The 13,981-nt window shown below is 48.9% G+C and overlaps 1 protein-coding gene across 8 annotated transcripts in view; it reads right to left on the reverse strand.

The window, feature by feature from the left end:
* The window catches only part of PKNOX1 (PBX/knotted 1 homeobox 1), a 46,245-nt gene that overhangs the window by 26,951 nt on the left and 5,313 nt on the right, over window positions 1-13,981 (reverse strand). For 3 of the 8 annotated variants that reach the window (XM_082393064.1, XM_082393063.1, XM_082393067.1), the window contains 2 exons: window positions 3,881-3,949; window positions 2,814-2,920 (listed from right to left, as the gene is read on the reverse strand). In XM_082393064.1, the coding sequence (XP_082249190.1) occupies window positions 2,814-2,882 (69 nt within the window). In that variant the 5' untranslated portion in view covers window positions 2,883-2,920; window positions 3,881-3,949. Of the gene's footprint in view, window positions 1-1,578; window positions 1,745-2,813; window positions 2,921-3,880; window positions 3,950-4,852; window positions 5,241-5,746; window positions 10,664-10,940; window positions 11,152-13,981 lie in introns of those variants that run through there. The other 5 variants (XM_082393062.1, XM_082393060.1, XM_082393061.1 and 2 more) reach the window with 5 other exon arrangements.

The raw sequence follows: 13,981 nt of genomic DNA on the forward strand, positions 1-13,981 counted from the left end.
GGAATACACAAGCTATAAAAATGTTACGGGGACTTCCCTGGTGGCACAGTGGTTAAGAATCTGCCTGCCAATGCAGGGGACACGGGTTCAAGCCCTGGTCTGGGAAGATCCCACATGCCGCGGAGCAACTAAGCCCGTGCACCACAACTACTGAGCCTGCGCTCTAGAGCCCACGAGCCACAACTACTGAGCCCACGTGCCACAACTACTGAAGCCCGCACACCCTAGAGCCCACAAGCCACAACTACTGAAGCCCGCGCACTCTAGGGCCCGCATGCTGCAACTACTGAAGCATGCTGCAACTACTGAAGCCTGCGCGCCTAGAGCCCGTGCTCCGCAACAAGAGAAGTCACCGCAATGGGATGCCCACACACCACAATGAAGACCCAAAGCAACCGAAAATAATAAATAAAATTTTTTAAAAAATGTTAAGGAAAGTCACTGCATCCAGAAAGCAAAGACTAGCTGTGTTTAAAGAAAGTGTTAAACGTAAGAGGAAGCCTTAAAGATATTACCACTGAAATTGCTTTAAACTGGCTGTGTTGTTGGTAACTTAGGGGAAAAGTATTTAAATCCTTCAACATAAAGAATTCAGTTTACAAATAAAACAAAATCGCCACAGTAAACTTCTCGTTATCCCTGAGCAGATCACCGCCCTCCTCGGCTTCTTCAGGACTGGGGTATCTGGGATCCACCTGCCCCGCCCGCAACTGCCACCCCCCGCCCCTCAAGGAAGCAGCCTGTTGGGGAACCTGTGGCGGGGTGGGGGGTGGGGGAGCTCATCCACGGAGATGGGAGAGCCTGCATCCTGCCAGGAACCCAGCCTGGTGCTCGGGGCTGCAGCCGAGAGAGCAGCCCTGCAGGTCCGGGCTCGGGCCCTGTTCTCAACTCTCCAACAGGCCAGAGTGAGCAGGTTACTTCCATTCTGCTGCCTTTAGATGGAACAGTATACTTGGGAATTGCTTCTCCCTTAAAAAAATAAACAACCTGTGTACCACAACTACTGAGTGGGACTTCCCTGGTGTGCAGTGGTTAGGAATCCGCCTGCCAACGTAGGAGACACGGGTTCGAGTCCTGGTCCAGAAAGATCCCACATGCCGCAGAGCAACTAAGCCTGTGCGCCACAACTACTGAGCCCACGAGCCACAACTACTGAGCCCGCGTGCCACAACTACTGAAGCCCGTGCGCCTAGAGCCCACGTGCCGCAACTACTGAGCCCACGCATTGCAACTACTGAGCCCGCGTGCTGCAACTACTGAAGCCTGTGCACCTAGAGCCCGTGCTCCACAACAAGAGAAGCCACCGCAATGAGAAGCCCGCGCACCGCAATGAAAAGTAGACCCTGCTCGCCCCACACCCAATGCAAAAAAAAAAACCAAAAGCGACTGACTAAAGCCCAATCAAACACAGTCCTTCTGGAGAGAAGTCTGACAGTATTATAAAAAAAAAAGCCTTAAAGGATTTATTTCAGGATTTAAAAAAAATGATCGTGAAAAAAGAGGAATCTAAATGTTCAAGCTCAGAGGACCGGCTAAGTAAACGCGGTCTGTCTGTACTGTAGAAGATCAAATGCTTACTGAAAGGAATGCTCACAAGCGGTTCTCCACGTCCCGGGGAGTGCTGAGCCGTTACAAGCGAGGCCTTTTCCCCGCTGCGCCCAGCCCTGCCCTGGACTCCCTGCATCAGGGCAGGGACCAGCGGGAGGGAGACGGACACGTAACAGGCTGTGTCGGAAGGTGATCACTGCCACGGATGGAGAACAAAGATCAGAGGAAGGGACCGGGAAGCGGCTGGCAGGTGGGGAGCGGGCCGTGGGGGTAACCAGGGCCAGTGGGGGGTCCTCGCAGAAAGCAGGGAGAAGCAAAGACCTGCAGGACAGAGCGGAGCAGAGCCAAGGGGCGAGCAGAGCCAGGGCCCCGGGGCAGGCAGAGGCGAGAGCCTGTGAGGTCATAGGGCCCTCCAGGCAGGGAGTCCACGAGGAGCCACCGCAGGGCCCAGGGACAGCGGGGACATCCTTAGATGTGCATTTGAGAAACAAAATCTCTTGGAAATATCAGAGGACTTCCTGGTGAAGAGAGCAGCCTGAAATACAATTCCCTACCTCTAAGAAGCAAAAACACTTAAAACATTTTTTTAAATCAACAAAACCAAAATCACTGCAACAGGAAACATCCCAGGAATGGAACAAAACTGTCCATCAAGGAAAGACCCGACTTGGGAAGGGGACAGGGTCACAGCCCAGGTCCTACACACCCCCTGAGTCTCACCAAGTGGGGAGTGACAGGTGGGCGAGGCGCCCCAGGCTTGGGGCGGAGGGGGGGGATCCCTAAACCCTTGAGCAGGGAGCCGGGCATCATGACTGTCTCCTGCAGGGGCAGGAGACATACAGACAGCACCGCAGCTGCACCCCACGTGCCGTCGGACGGTCCCCTCTGCCACCCACATGCAGGGGAACGAAACCGCACAGCTCCCGCCCAGGCCAGCAAACTGGGCAACACGGGAGTCTATGATTATCACCACAGCCTTTAAGAGCAACGATACTTGCCAACACTGACGTTAGAAAGGTAAATTCCCAAGAAACTATGACTCAGGGGGGTCAAAATTACTGGCAATCTCGGTGTCATTTAGGAAATAACTTGAACAATTCTACAGCTAATCTTTCTGAGCACCAAGATATAATAAATGCACCAAACGCTCCACACTGAACCTGCACCCTCACGGAAACCAGCTTGTGAACACACGCGGCACTGTTCGTGTTTCAGTACTAGGTCGGCTGACTGCTTAGGATGTGGAACGGAGCGCCGGCGCTCACTTGTTGCCCGTCTTGATAGCTGTCTATGGTCAACGCCTGTGTAGCCATCATGGTGAGCGAGTTCTTCATACAGCATCAAATCATCTTGAGTCAAAAGCAAACGGTGTCTGGGAAGACAAAAGCAGAGAAGCATCGGTTAATATCTCAGAGCATTTCTCGTCCCCTTATTCCACAGCACCCGTGTACCTTTTTGAACACACATCTTCACACGGAGAGTAAAAACCATCCTTCACACTACGGTATCAGCCAAATCCCACTCAGCATCCCCGCACCTGCCTGGCGATTGCGTGTTTGTACTTGCCCCGGGCCCGGACGCGTTATCACGTCTTCAGGCATTTGGGTTTATTCCTTCACTCACCCAGCAAACACCTAGTAATGTCTACACGTGTGGGACACTGTCCTGGGCCCTGGGGCTTTCCCGGGGCCACAAATAAGAGGAAGTCCAGGCAGCACACGGAGGGGTTAGGGGCGCTCGGGCCGGGTGACACGACAGAGGGTGAGCGCGCAGCTGGCGGGTCACACGGCTGCGTGACGGGGCAGGTGCACTGACACTGAGCCCGGGGAGGCCGACCTCAGGCAGGAAGGACACAGGTGAGCTCAGGGAGGCTCTGCCGGGCATCGGCTCACATCTGCACGCGACGCAAAGGTGGGAACGCTGTCGTTCACCTGTCACCACGCACACAGGTAAATGAGACGAGAGAAACCAGCTGGGGATACCGCCCGTGCCCCCCGCAGGCAGGAGGACAGCGGAGCCGTGTGCAGCGGGACGGCAGAGTTGGGGGGCAGTGGGGGACACGGGAGCAGGTCACACCCACTCATGGGCCACGTGAAGACTGTGCGCCTTCTTGCGGGGGTGGGGGGGACGGAAGCCCCAGGAAGGTCTGACCAGAAGGGCACTGAGGCTCCCGGCTCAGGACGGCCCCTCTGACGGTGGGCAGGGCGGGTGAGGGGCTGTAGGGCCGAGGAGGGCGGAGGCCGTGTGGATGGGGCCCGACGGGCGCACAGGGCGTGCCGATGGCCCGGGATTGGGGGGGGGGGTGGGTCCGGGGAGGTTCGGCAGTTCCCACCTGAGCCACCGGCAGAGCAGAGCCGCATGTCCCGAGGTGGAGCCGACGGTGGGCAGCGGCTTCTGCGGCCTGGGAGGAGAGAGCAAGAGATGGGACGCTGAAGGTTTCAGGCGCTTCTCGGCACCCACGAGGGAATTCTGAACGAGCGAGCCTGGGCCACCAGTACAAGCCCGGTAGTCGTCAGGGCGTGGCCAGCACGTGCAGACGTGTAAACGTGTCCGCCAAGATAGCCCAGGTCCTAACCCCCAGGCCCTGCAAGTGGGGTCTCACTTAGAAACAGGGTCTTTACAGGGGTAATCACGTTAGGGGTCTCGAGAGGCGTGTCCTGCCGAGAGGGGGAGGGGAGGCCCTGAGAGGCGCCGAGGGGATGGCCACGTGAACCTGTGTGAATCCGAAGCAGACTGGAGTGGTGCCGAGACAGGCCGAGGACACCGGGAGCCAGCCGGTCCTGAGCCCAGCGCCGGGAGGAGCCCGAGCTGCTCGCCTACAGGCGTCTGCCTGACAGCGGCTTCCCAACAGCTGACCTGAACAAAATGCACAGCGGAGGTCCCGGAAGGGCCTAGACCGAGAAGGCAGAGCCGCAGCCAAGTGGGTCTCGGCTGGGGACCAATTCTCCACGGTTACTTTCCAGCCTCCGCCGGGCCGCCCCACGAGACGACACTGCGGCCGAGCCCGCAGCTGCCGGATCTAGGCAGTGGCAGATCACTCTTCCAACTCTGGGGGCTTTCCAAATGCCCATAATAAATATTGGGGACAAGTCAACGTTTCATTTTAAAAACATATAGATGTGTAGTCCTTCTCTCTACCAACCTGGTTAAAACTTCAGTATCTGACATAACTTGGTACAACTGTTCTAAAGGAAAAATTTTGAAATTTGCGTCAAAAGCTTTGAAAATACATGCTCTCTCTACAATGGAACACCACGCAAGGAAGTGGAAAAAAAAAAAAAAAAGGCAACTCCATATGACTAACATTTTGTTGAGTAAAAAGATGGGGACAGAGTGCCAAGGTCCCACTGCCGCAGGACACCGAAGGCGCCCGGAAGAAGCTGCCAGCAGATGGCGCTGTCCGCTTGAAAGGGTGGCCCAGGCCCGCCGGCAGCCATCTATCTGCAAAGTCCTCAGGTGCTCAATTCCAGGCTGCAGCAAAATGATCCTCCGTGTTGGGGCAGAAACACTGCCTGGCACCTGCAAGCGGGCAGGCAAACAGCCCCCAGCAGAATTCACAGGGTCATCCCGCAGAGCCGCTTTGGGCTTGGGAGGAAGCGTGTGCCCTGGTCCAGGCCTCTGGCAACCTCAGCTACTCAGCTGCAGGCCCTCCCATCCCTGGCCAAGGCAGGCCCAAGGCAGAATCTGGGTGACTAAGGGAAACCTACCATTAACTGGGAAATAAAGCATCCAACCCAAGGGTGAAAGGTCAGCAGGCTCATCTTCGTTTAGCAAAAACTCTTCTTTTAGGCATTATATGAAAACCAAGGTTAACCTGAGATTTCTGAACAATCAATTAATCCCTAATTCTCTCCCCCATTACATAGAAAAGTAAGCTTCTATTATATTCAAACTCAACAACAGTGTTTCACTTCTTTTTTTAAAGGTTATACTCCATTTACAATTATTAAAAAATATTGGCTATATTCCCTGTGCTGTAAAATATATCCTTGTATCTTATTTATTTTATACCTAGTAGTTTATGTCTCATAATCCCCTACCCCTACCTGCCCTTTCCCTCTCCCCACTGGTAACCACTAGTTTGTTCTCTATATTTCTGAGTCTGTTTCTGTTTTGTTATAGTCACTAGTTTATTTCTTAGATTCCACATATAAGGGAAACATACAGTATTTGCCTTTCTCTGACTTATTTCACTTACATAACACGCCCCAAGTCCCTCCATGTTGTTGCAAATGGCAGGATTTCACTCTTTTTTTATGGCTGAGTTGTACTCCATTGTGTAAATATATACCACATCTTTATCCATTCACGTGCTGATGGACACCTCGGTTGCTTCCATTTCTTCGCTACTGGAAACAGTGCTGCTGTGGACATTTAAATTAGTGTTTTCATTTCCTCCGGATACACGCCCAGGAGTGGGATTGCAGGATCATATGGTAGCTCTATATTTAGTTTTTGGAGGACCCTCCATACTGTTCTCCATAGTGGCTGCACCACTTCACATCCCCACCAACAGTGCACACGGGTTCCCTTTCCTCCAACTGTCCTCACTTCTTAACGTCACGCGAGGCTCTAAAATCCAAGTAAAAGAACTGCCAACCCAACAGACTTACAATACCATGGTGTTTAAGGGTGAGACACGGTTTTTCTCCATTTTATTTCTACAAGTTTCATCCAGTTAAAAAAGAACACATTTATGGAAACTGTCACTTTGGTACCCTTTCAAGAGTTCCAGCCAGACTAACACAAATGAAGAAAACACAACTTTCCAATCTTCATGTACAGAAACGTTAAAACTAAAAGTAATTAAAGAAATACAAAATTTAAAACTATACATCCTTTCTCAGCTAGCAATTATTAACTTTAAAACAACAGTGCGCCACTTTGCTAGCAAAGATGAAGCGAAAGCCGGCACCCTGAAGGAATCCTAGGTCTCACAAACCGTGTAACTGGTTTGGAAGGCGATTTGACCATATGTACAGTTACCCATAAAAAAAAGTTACACTCTTCTCAAACTCAGCTAAGAAGACAGCGTTAGTGTTGCGACCTGAAAGGCAGACAAAAAAATGAAATGTGAGCCAAATCTAACAGGCAGGCATTTTAATATTTCTAAGCATTCTAGTCCAGGACAACTGACAAATCAGGGAAGAACCAGAGGTAGACAGACTGGCTGAGTCCCACCAGGTGGAGAAGGCCTTCCTGCTCAGAGCAGATGGCGAGTCCGGGAAGGTCCAGGTTGGCTCAGTCCGCAGAGACAGGAAGAGGAGGTGCAGCATGCGGGTCAGAGGGCGGAGGGCGCCCCAGGTCAGCAGCACCCCAGCTCCCCTCATCCCAGCCCACGCGGTCCCCCAGATGAGAAGCCCCATTCGCCTGAGATGACTTCCTTACTGCCTTAGTGGTGTCTCTAAGCCCTGTGGGAGATTTAGATTTTAATATTTTTGTGTTTAGCTTCAGAATAATCTATATATTTGACATTTAAGTTGTTTGCAGTACGCAAGAAAATTTGGCAAATTAATCTTAGGTTTTAGCCTTGATTCCAATTTAAAAGTATAACTGAGTTACTGATTTTACACATTTCTTTTTTAGTGAAAAGGCACAAGAAATTTACTAAGATTGTAAACATTTCTTCATTTATGCAAGTTTACTGACTGCCAGGGACTATTCTAGGTCCTGAGGGTACAGCAGTGAACAAAACCAAGTTCCTCATCCCATGAACGTCACTTCCTGGTAGAAGGTTTGGAAAGTTTGAGAACTTGAGATTCACTACATGTGTAATTTTAAGTTACTAGATCTGCTGAGAAGGTTTTATTTATTTGGTCACATATTTAAGGTGCTTAAAACGAAAAGTGTATCTACTAAACTTAAAACTAGGGTTCAAAATGCATAAGGAGATTTAAGTTGTATATGGGACTGATCATTAAAAATGGTACATGTAGTCTGATCATCTTGAGTTGATCAAAGGCTGTCTTATGGGTGAAAGATCAAAATTTACTAAACTTATAAAGAGAAAAATGAAATCTACAAATTCTAACATAAAAGCATAGAGAAAAAAAACAGGCCTGTAGCTTTGTAGCCTTAATAAAGGTTGATTTTAAAATAACCTCAAATAATCTCTTCTCAAAAGAGAAGAGCTCAAAAGCCTCATTTCAAAGGGCATTAAAAACTCATGGCAAGCGGAGCAACTGAGCCCGTGCGCCACAACTGCTGAGCCTGTGCTCTACAGCCCGTGAGCCACAACTACTGAAGCCTGCACGCCTAGAGCCTGTGCTCCTCAACAAGAGAAGCCACCGCGATGAGAAACCCGCACACCGCAACGAAGAGTAGCCCCTGCTCACCACAACTAGAGAAAGCCCGCGTGCAGCAACGAAGACCCAACACAGCCAAAAATAAAATAAGTAAATTTTTAAAAAAAGAATGAAGTCATTTGTTAAAAAAAAAAAAAAAAAATCTCATGGCAAGAAAGTCAGAGGCAAATAATGTTTCTTATCCACATTGATGGAAAAGAGAAACAGAACCTACACGTCATGCATAGGGGAATGGTGAAATCCATGACGGTTCCGACCATCAATCACGAACATGAAGGTTAAGTCCAAGGAAAAAGGCTCATGGGTGCTGTCAAGTGGAAAAGCAGGGCACACAATCTGCTGTACACGTAACTGTGCCTTTCAATCCACAAATGTTTACTGAAAGTCTTCTCTGGGCCAAGCTCTGTTCTAAATGCTGGGGATGGAGCAGCAAACCAAACACAGTCCCTGCTGTCAAGAAACAACTTTATAACAATGTTGAAAAAGTATTTGGGTATTAATGTGGGGAGAAGAGACAGCTCTCTAGGACCAAGAGCGTGGGGTCCTCTCCTACACCCTTTATTAAGTTTGATGGTCCAGGGACTTCCCTGGTGGCGCAGTGGTTAAGAATCCGCCTGCCAATGCAGGGGACACGGGTTCGAGCCCTGGTCCGGAAAGATCCCACATGCTGCGGAGCAACTAAGCCTGTGCACCACAACTACTGAAGCCCGCGTGCCACAACTACTGAAGCCCGCGCGCCTAGAGCCCGTGCTCCGCAACAAGAGAAGCCACCACAATGAGAAGCCCACGCACTGCAACAAAGAGCAGCCCCCACTCGCCGCAACTAGAGAAAGCCTGCGCGCAGCAACGAAGACCCAACGCAACCCTAAACCAAAATATCGTAACAATTACTGAAAAGGAAAGGAACTCCTCCTTCCTGCTCGATCAACATGTATGAGAAATACATGATGCAGCCACCGTATGTTGCCAGCACATGGTAACGATACTACCCGTGAGCATGTAAGAGTTGAAATGCTGGGCGATGAAGACCCCAATACAACCGTAAAGTTTATTTTCCAGAATTTCACTTTGGAGAAGAGCCATCTGGTGTTGATTCAACAACTAAGCTTACAGAAACAATCACCAACCATCACACCTCCATTCCCTGAGCTCCCAGTAATGCCTCCGGACCTCTCTCCCATGGCCACTCTTCCCAACCCCACCCGACCCCCAAGTCCATTCTCCACACTGCAGCCCCAGTGATGGGATTTCTTAAGGCTTGCTGCTTTCCCTCTGGTATCAATTTTCAGAGTAACGTGCTGATTCCCTAGCGTTCCTGAATAGGGACCAGTGAGGCTGTGATTCACGGGTTTAAACATGTAAAAAATAAGTACAGCTTTTTTATATATGTATATATTTTCTGATGTTCCAAATTATCCCATCTTTTTCCAATGTAAGCCCCTTCAGTTACCTCCTACAGCTTTTAACACACTCTAGTAATTCTTGATAGCTTTCTTGCTTTCAGGTAAAGCGAGATACTCCAGGCTCATATTGTTTATTTTCTGTGCCAAACCCAGACTTTGCCACTGATCCAAGGGGCTTTGATTCCAATGGGAAATGATACGTAGAAACCACAATCTAGGCGCTGTGTGCTCATTGCTACTGGTTGGTCACTGTTTCTAGCCTTTCCAATGGACAGGGATAAGAAATGTTTTCTCATAAAAATTTTTTAAAAACAAATTAACACTGATACCTCCAATTCAAATCTGGGATTACAGGGTATTTACTTTACTTCAAATTAATATTTGTATATCTCTTTTCTTACCCTGAAAATAATTTCCAAATGACAGTAACATAATGACATTTATCATTTTATATATGTGTGTATGTGTGTATATATATATATATATATATATATATATAGTTTCAAAAATAACATGAATATTACTACTAACAATACAAGTACTAAAAATTGTTTAAGATTTCTTTGTAGTTCCTTTGTCTTTAGGATTTATCCCACTAGGATAGATGTACAATCCAATTTGTTTTGAAGTCACTGGAAATAATAATTCTCCGTGTACTTAAGCCACCAATTCAATTCCTAGTTAGGTTCTTGTTTTTTTTTTTTTTTTTGGCTGTGCTGGATCTTTGTTGCTGCGTGTGGGCTTTCTCTAGTTCTCTAGTTGCGGCGAGCAGGAGCTACTCTTCGTTCGTTGTGGCTCGCGTGCTTCTCATTGTGGTGGTTTCCCTTGCTGCAGAGCACGGGGTCTAGGTGCACAAGTTTCAGTAGTTGTGGTGCACGGGCTTAGTTGCTCCGGGACATGTGGGATCTTCCCAGACCAGAGATCGAACCCGTGTCCCCTGCATTGGCAGGCAGATTCTTAACCACTGGACCACCAGGGAAGTCCTCTTTTCTTTTTTTTTTTAAAGTATACTTTCCATGTTATTGTGTTTTCAGAGAATAGTATTTCTTCAGTCTTTAAGGACTTAGCTCCTTACTTGGGCTTTGGTGGAGGCCATGGGGCAGCACCCGCAGGTCTAAGTCAGGGTGGGAGTGTCCCATCCTTCCGGCTTCCCGAGAACCATTCTCGACTACCATGTTGTGCTCACACAGTAACGTACTTTCGCATATAGCTTGGGAAGCACACAGGTGTCGAAAACACTTGCTTCGGAAAAGTCCCTGATGGCTTCGGCCTCTACTATGTTCCAAACGATGAACTTCTTAATGGGCTTATTCTTGGGCATGCACTGGGCACAGCTGGTGCAGCCAAAGGCTGCACGTGGCCTCGGCCCCTTTTGGCATGACCATTTTTCCTTCTTTTCTTGGCCATCTTGGAAGCAAGGAGGCAAGGGAGCCCTAGTTAGGTTCTTTTGACTCATTTTGCTTTAATTTTTAGGTAGTCCTCCCCGCTCCTTTTGATTTACTTTCACTATAGAAGACACGTTTAGAAACCTCATCTATAACCCTGTCCCCTCCCTCTCCAATAAGGAACCCCATTTTAACTAGCCTGGGGTTTAAGCTTTTTTATCATAAGCAAATATTTAGACACCTCTCTCAGATCAAAGTGCGTGCTCTTCTCAGCTCTGAGCCTTCCTTTTCGCACTTACCATATCCTAAAGATGCTTCACAGCAGGTTGTCGTCACCTTCACTCCTGTTTACAGCTGCAGAGTGAGTGCTACAGGTGCAGCAGACTCAATGCAGTTATTTTCCAGCCCCTCTGTGGACATGGGTGTTTCCAAGTCTTCAAAGGGATCTTCTGGAAACCCAAATCTGATCAAGACACACCCACTTAAAACCCTTCAGAGGATTCCTACTGCCTACAAGATACAGATCATAACTTTTAACGCAGCATGACTGGGTCCTTACTGTGCCCCTCCCTCCCCTGCCCCCATCACCCCCACTCCCCACACGCACCGCAAGCATACCAGGCCCTTCCAGGTTCTTCAGAGCCCTGGGCTTCCCCCAACCCACAAAGCCTCTGAGCACAGTTCCCACCCCCCTCTGGACTGATCACCCTAATCCTCCTCCCCTCGCCCACTCCTGCTCCCCTGGACCATTCACATCAGTCATCCCCATCTTAGAAGAGCTGCCCCTGACCTCTGACCCACGTCTCAGAGCAAAACATGCCTCCCTTTTACAGTCCTTCCTACAGCTGTAATCTTACATTATTCAGATGGGTCTTGGATTAACTTGTGCCTTTACTACTTCCTGGCAGGAAGGAGCCGTGTCTGTTTTTGTTCACCATTATACTCCCCACCACCATCGCAATGTCTGGTACACAGCAGGTGCACAGTAATTTTGTTAGTGAATGGTTGTTACATTTAACACAGTAAGTATCTGTTCCATGAAAGTCTGATCTAACTCACGCCAGTGCCTTTCTAAAATGATAAATCTTGGGACTTCCCTGGTGGCACAGTGGTTAAGAATCCGCCTGCCAACGCAAGCGACACGGGTTCGAGTCCTGGTCCGGGAAGATCCCATATGCCATGGAGCAACTAAGCCCATGCACCACAACTACTGAGCCTGCGCTCTAGAGTCCACGAGCCACAACTACTGAGTCTGCATGTCACAACTACTGAAGCCCACACCTCTAGAGCCCGTGCTCCGCAACAAGAGAAGCCATCGCAATGAGAAGCCCATGCACCACAACAAAGAGTAGCCCCCACTTGCCACAACTAGAGAAAGCCTGTGCGCAACGAAGACCCAACACAGCCGTAAATAAATAAATAAATAATTTTAAAACAGAATTACTAAAAAAAAAATAAAAAATAAAAAAAGATAAATCTTGACTACCTTCTCCATTTCATCTAAAGTTGCTGGTCTGTACAAGTTTTCTTCCTCCAAGTTCAATTCTATTTTATTTATTTATTTAGTTGCACCGGGTCTTAGTTGTGGCAGGCAGTCTCCTTAGCTACGGCATGCAAACTCTCAGTAGCGGCATGCATGTGGGATCCAGTCCCCTAACCAGGGATTGAACCTGGGCCCCCTGCATTGGGAGCTCGGAGTCTTATCCACTGCGTCACCATGGAAGTCCCTCCAAGGTCAATTCTGATCATTTATATCTTCTTCATAAACCATCCACAGCTTTTCAAATTTACTGCCATCAAATTGTACATGGATGTTCTTACTTGTAAAATTTTCGTATCTGTAGTCATATCCCTTTTTATTTATTTATTTTTTAATTTATTAATTTATTTATTTTTGGCTGCGTTGGGTCTTCATTGTTGCGTGCGGGCCTTCTCTAGTTGCTGCGAGCAGGAGCTACTCTTCGTTGCGGTGCACGGGCTTCTCATTGCGGAGCACAGGCTCTAGGCGCGCGGGCTCAGTAGTTGTGGCGCACGGGCTTAGTTGCTCCACGGCATGTGGGATCTTCCCGGACCGGGGCACGAACCCGTGTCCCCTGCATTGGCAGGCGGATTCTTAACCACTGCACCACCAGGGAAGCCCCCATCTTCTTTTTCCTCTAAAATGTACTATGTACGGCTCTAGGGCTGTACAAAAACAGGCCACAGTGGGACATGGCCCATAGGCCTGTAGTTTGCCCATCCCAGGCCTAAAGTTTAGCTGTCCCAAGAGACATGTTATAGCTGACAAATATAACCGCAGCTACAGTGCGCTCTCTCAGTTTGGTGACGTCAAGTCTCTTGCACTTTTCATTTACTCTACACACATGCTGGTGCGTCCAAGCGGCCCCCTCCCTCCCAGGCTGCCAGGCCCACCCAGCTGGGCTCCAGTTTCCCAGCAGGGCACCTCTCCAGCTGCTCTCAGAAGCTGCTCTAAGAGTTCCACCAATTCCACTAACCGAGAAACGCAGGAAATTCTGGGGTAATTTCAGTCTTAGTGGCTGTGAGAGCCGGTTACGAAGCCAGAAAAGGGCTGAGAGACAATACAAACTATATCTCTAGATTTTGGGGGGCAGTTACTTATCTTTCCCAAAACGTTTAATTGATGATCCTTTTCTAAACCAAACCTGTGTATTAATAAAGCTAAGAAAGCTGTCAAGGAAGCCAAGACTCTCAAAATTCTATATTCAAAAAAAAAACAGATCCTGGGCTTCCCTGGTGGCGCAGTGGTTGAGAGTCTGCCTGCCAATGCAGGGGACACGGGTTCGAGCCCCGGTCTGGGAAGATCCCACATGCCGCGGAGCAGCTAAGCCCGTGAGCCACAATTACTGAGCCTGCGTGTCTGGAGCCTGTGCTCCGCAACAAGAGAGGCCGCGACAGTGAGAGGCCCACGCACCGCGATGAAGAGTGGCCCCCGCTTGCCGCAACTAGAGAAAGCCCTCGCACAGAAACGAAGACACAACACAGCCAAAATTAAATAAATAAATTAAATAAATTTTAAAAAACAGATCCTTTCCAAGACACCTTGCAGGACACCAGCTGTATGTCACTACAGTGCAATCAATTTTCATTCTGTGTGTGGAAGGGTTGAGGTGACTGCCACTCGAGAACACCAGCCAAATGTCCCCTGCCTTCTATCCTGGCTCCATGTCCCATCCCAGGGAGGTGTTCAGTCAAGAACTCATTCTGAGGAAAACGTTTATCAAGAGATCACTTTATTTTTCAAGCAAGGTTTTGGGAGGTACCACTTGAAGTTTAATATTCAAATAAAATCAGATGTTAAATCCTGTTAAAATCTATCTCC

The sequence above is a fragment of the Balaenoptera borealis genome (assembly GCF_965194805.1).
Source record: "Balaenoptera borealis genome assembly, chromosome: 5".
Taxonomy (NCBI): domain Eukaryota; kingdom Metazoa; phylum Chordata; class Mammalia; order Artiodactyla; family Balaenopteridae; genus Balaenoptera; species Balaenoptera borealis.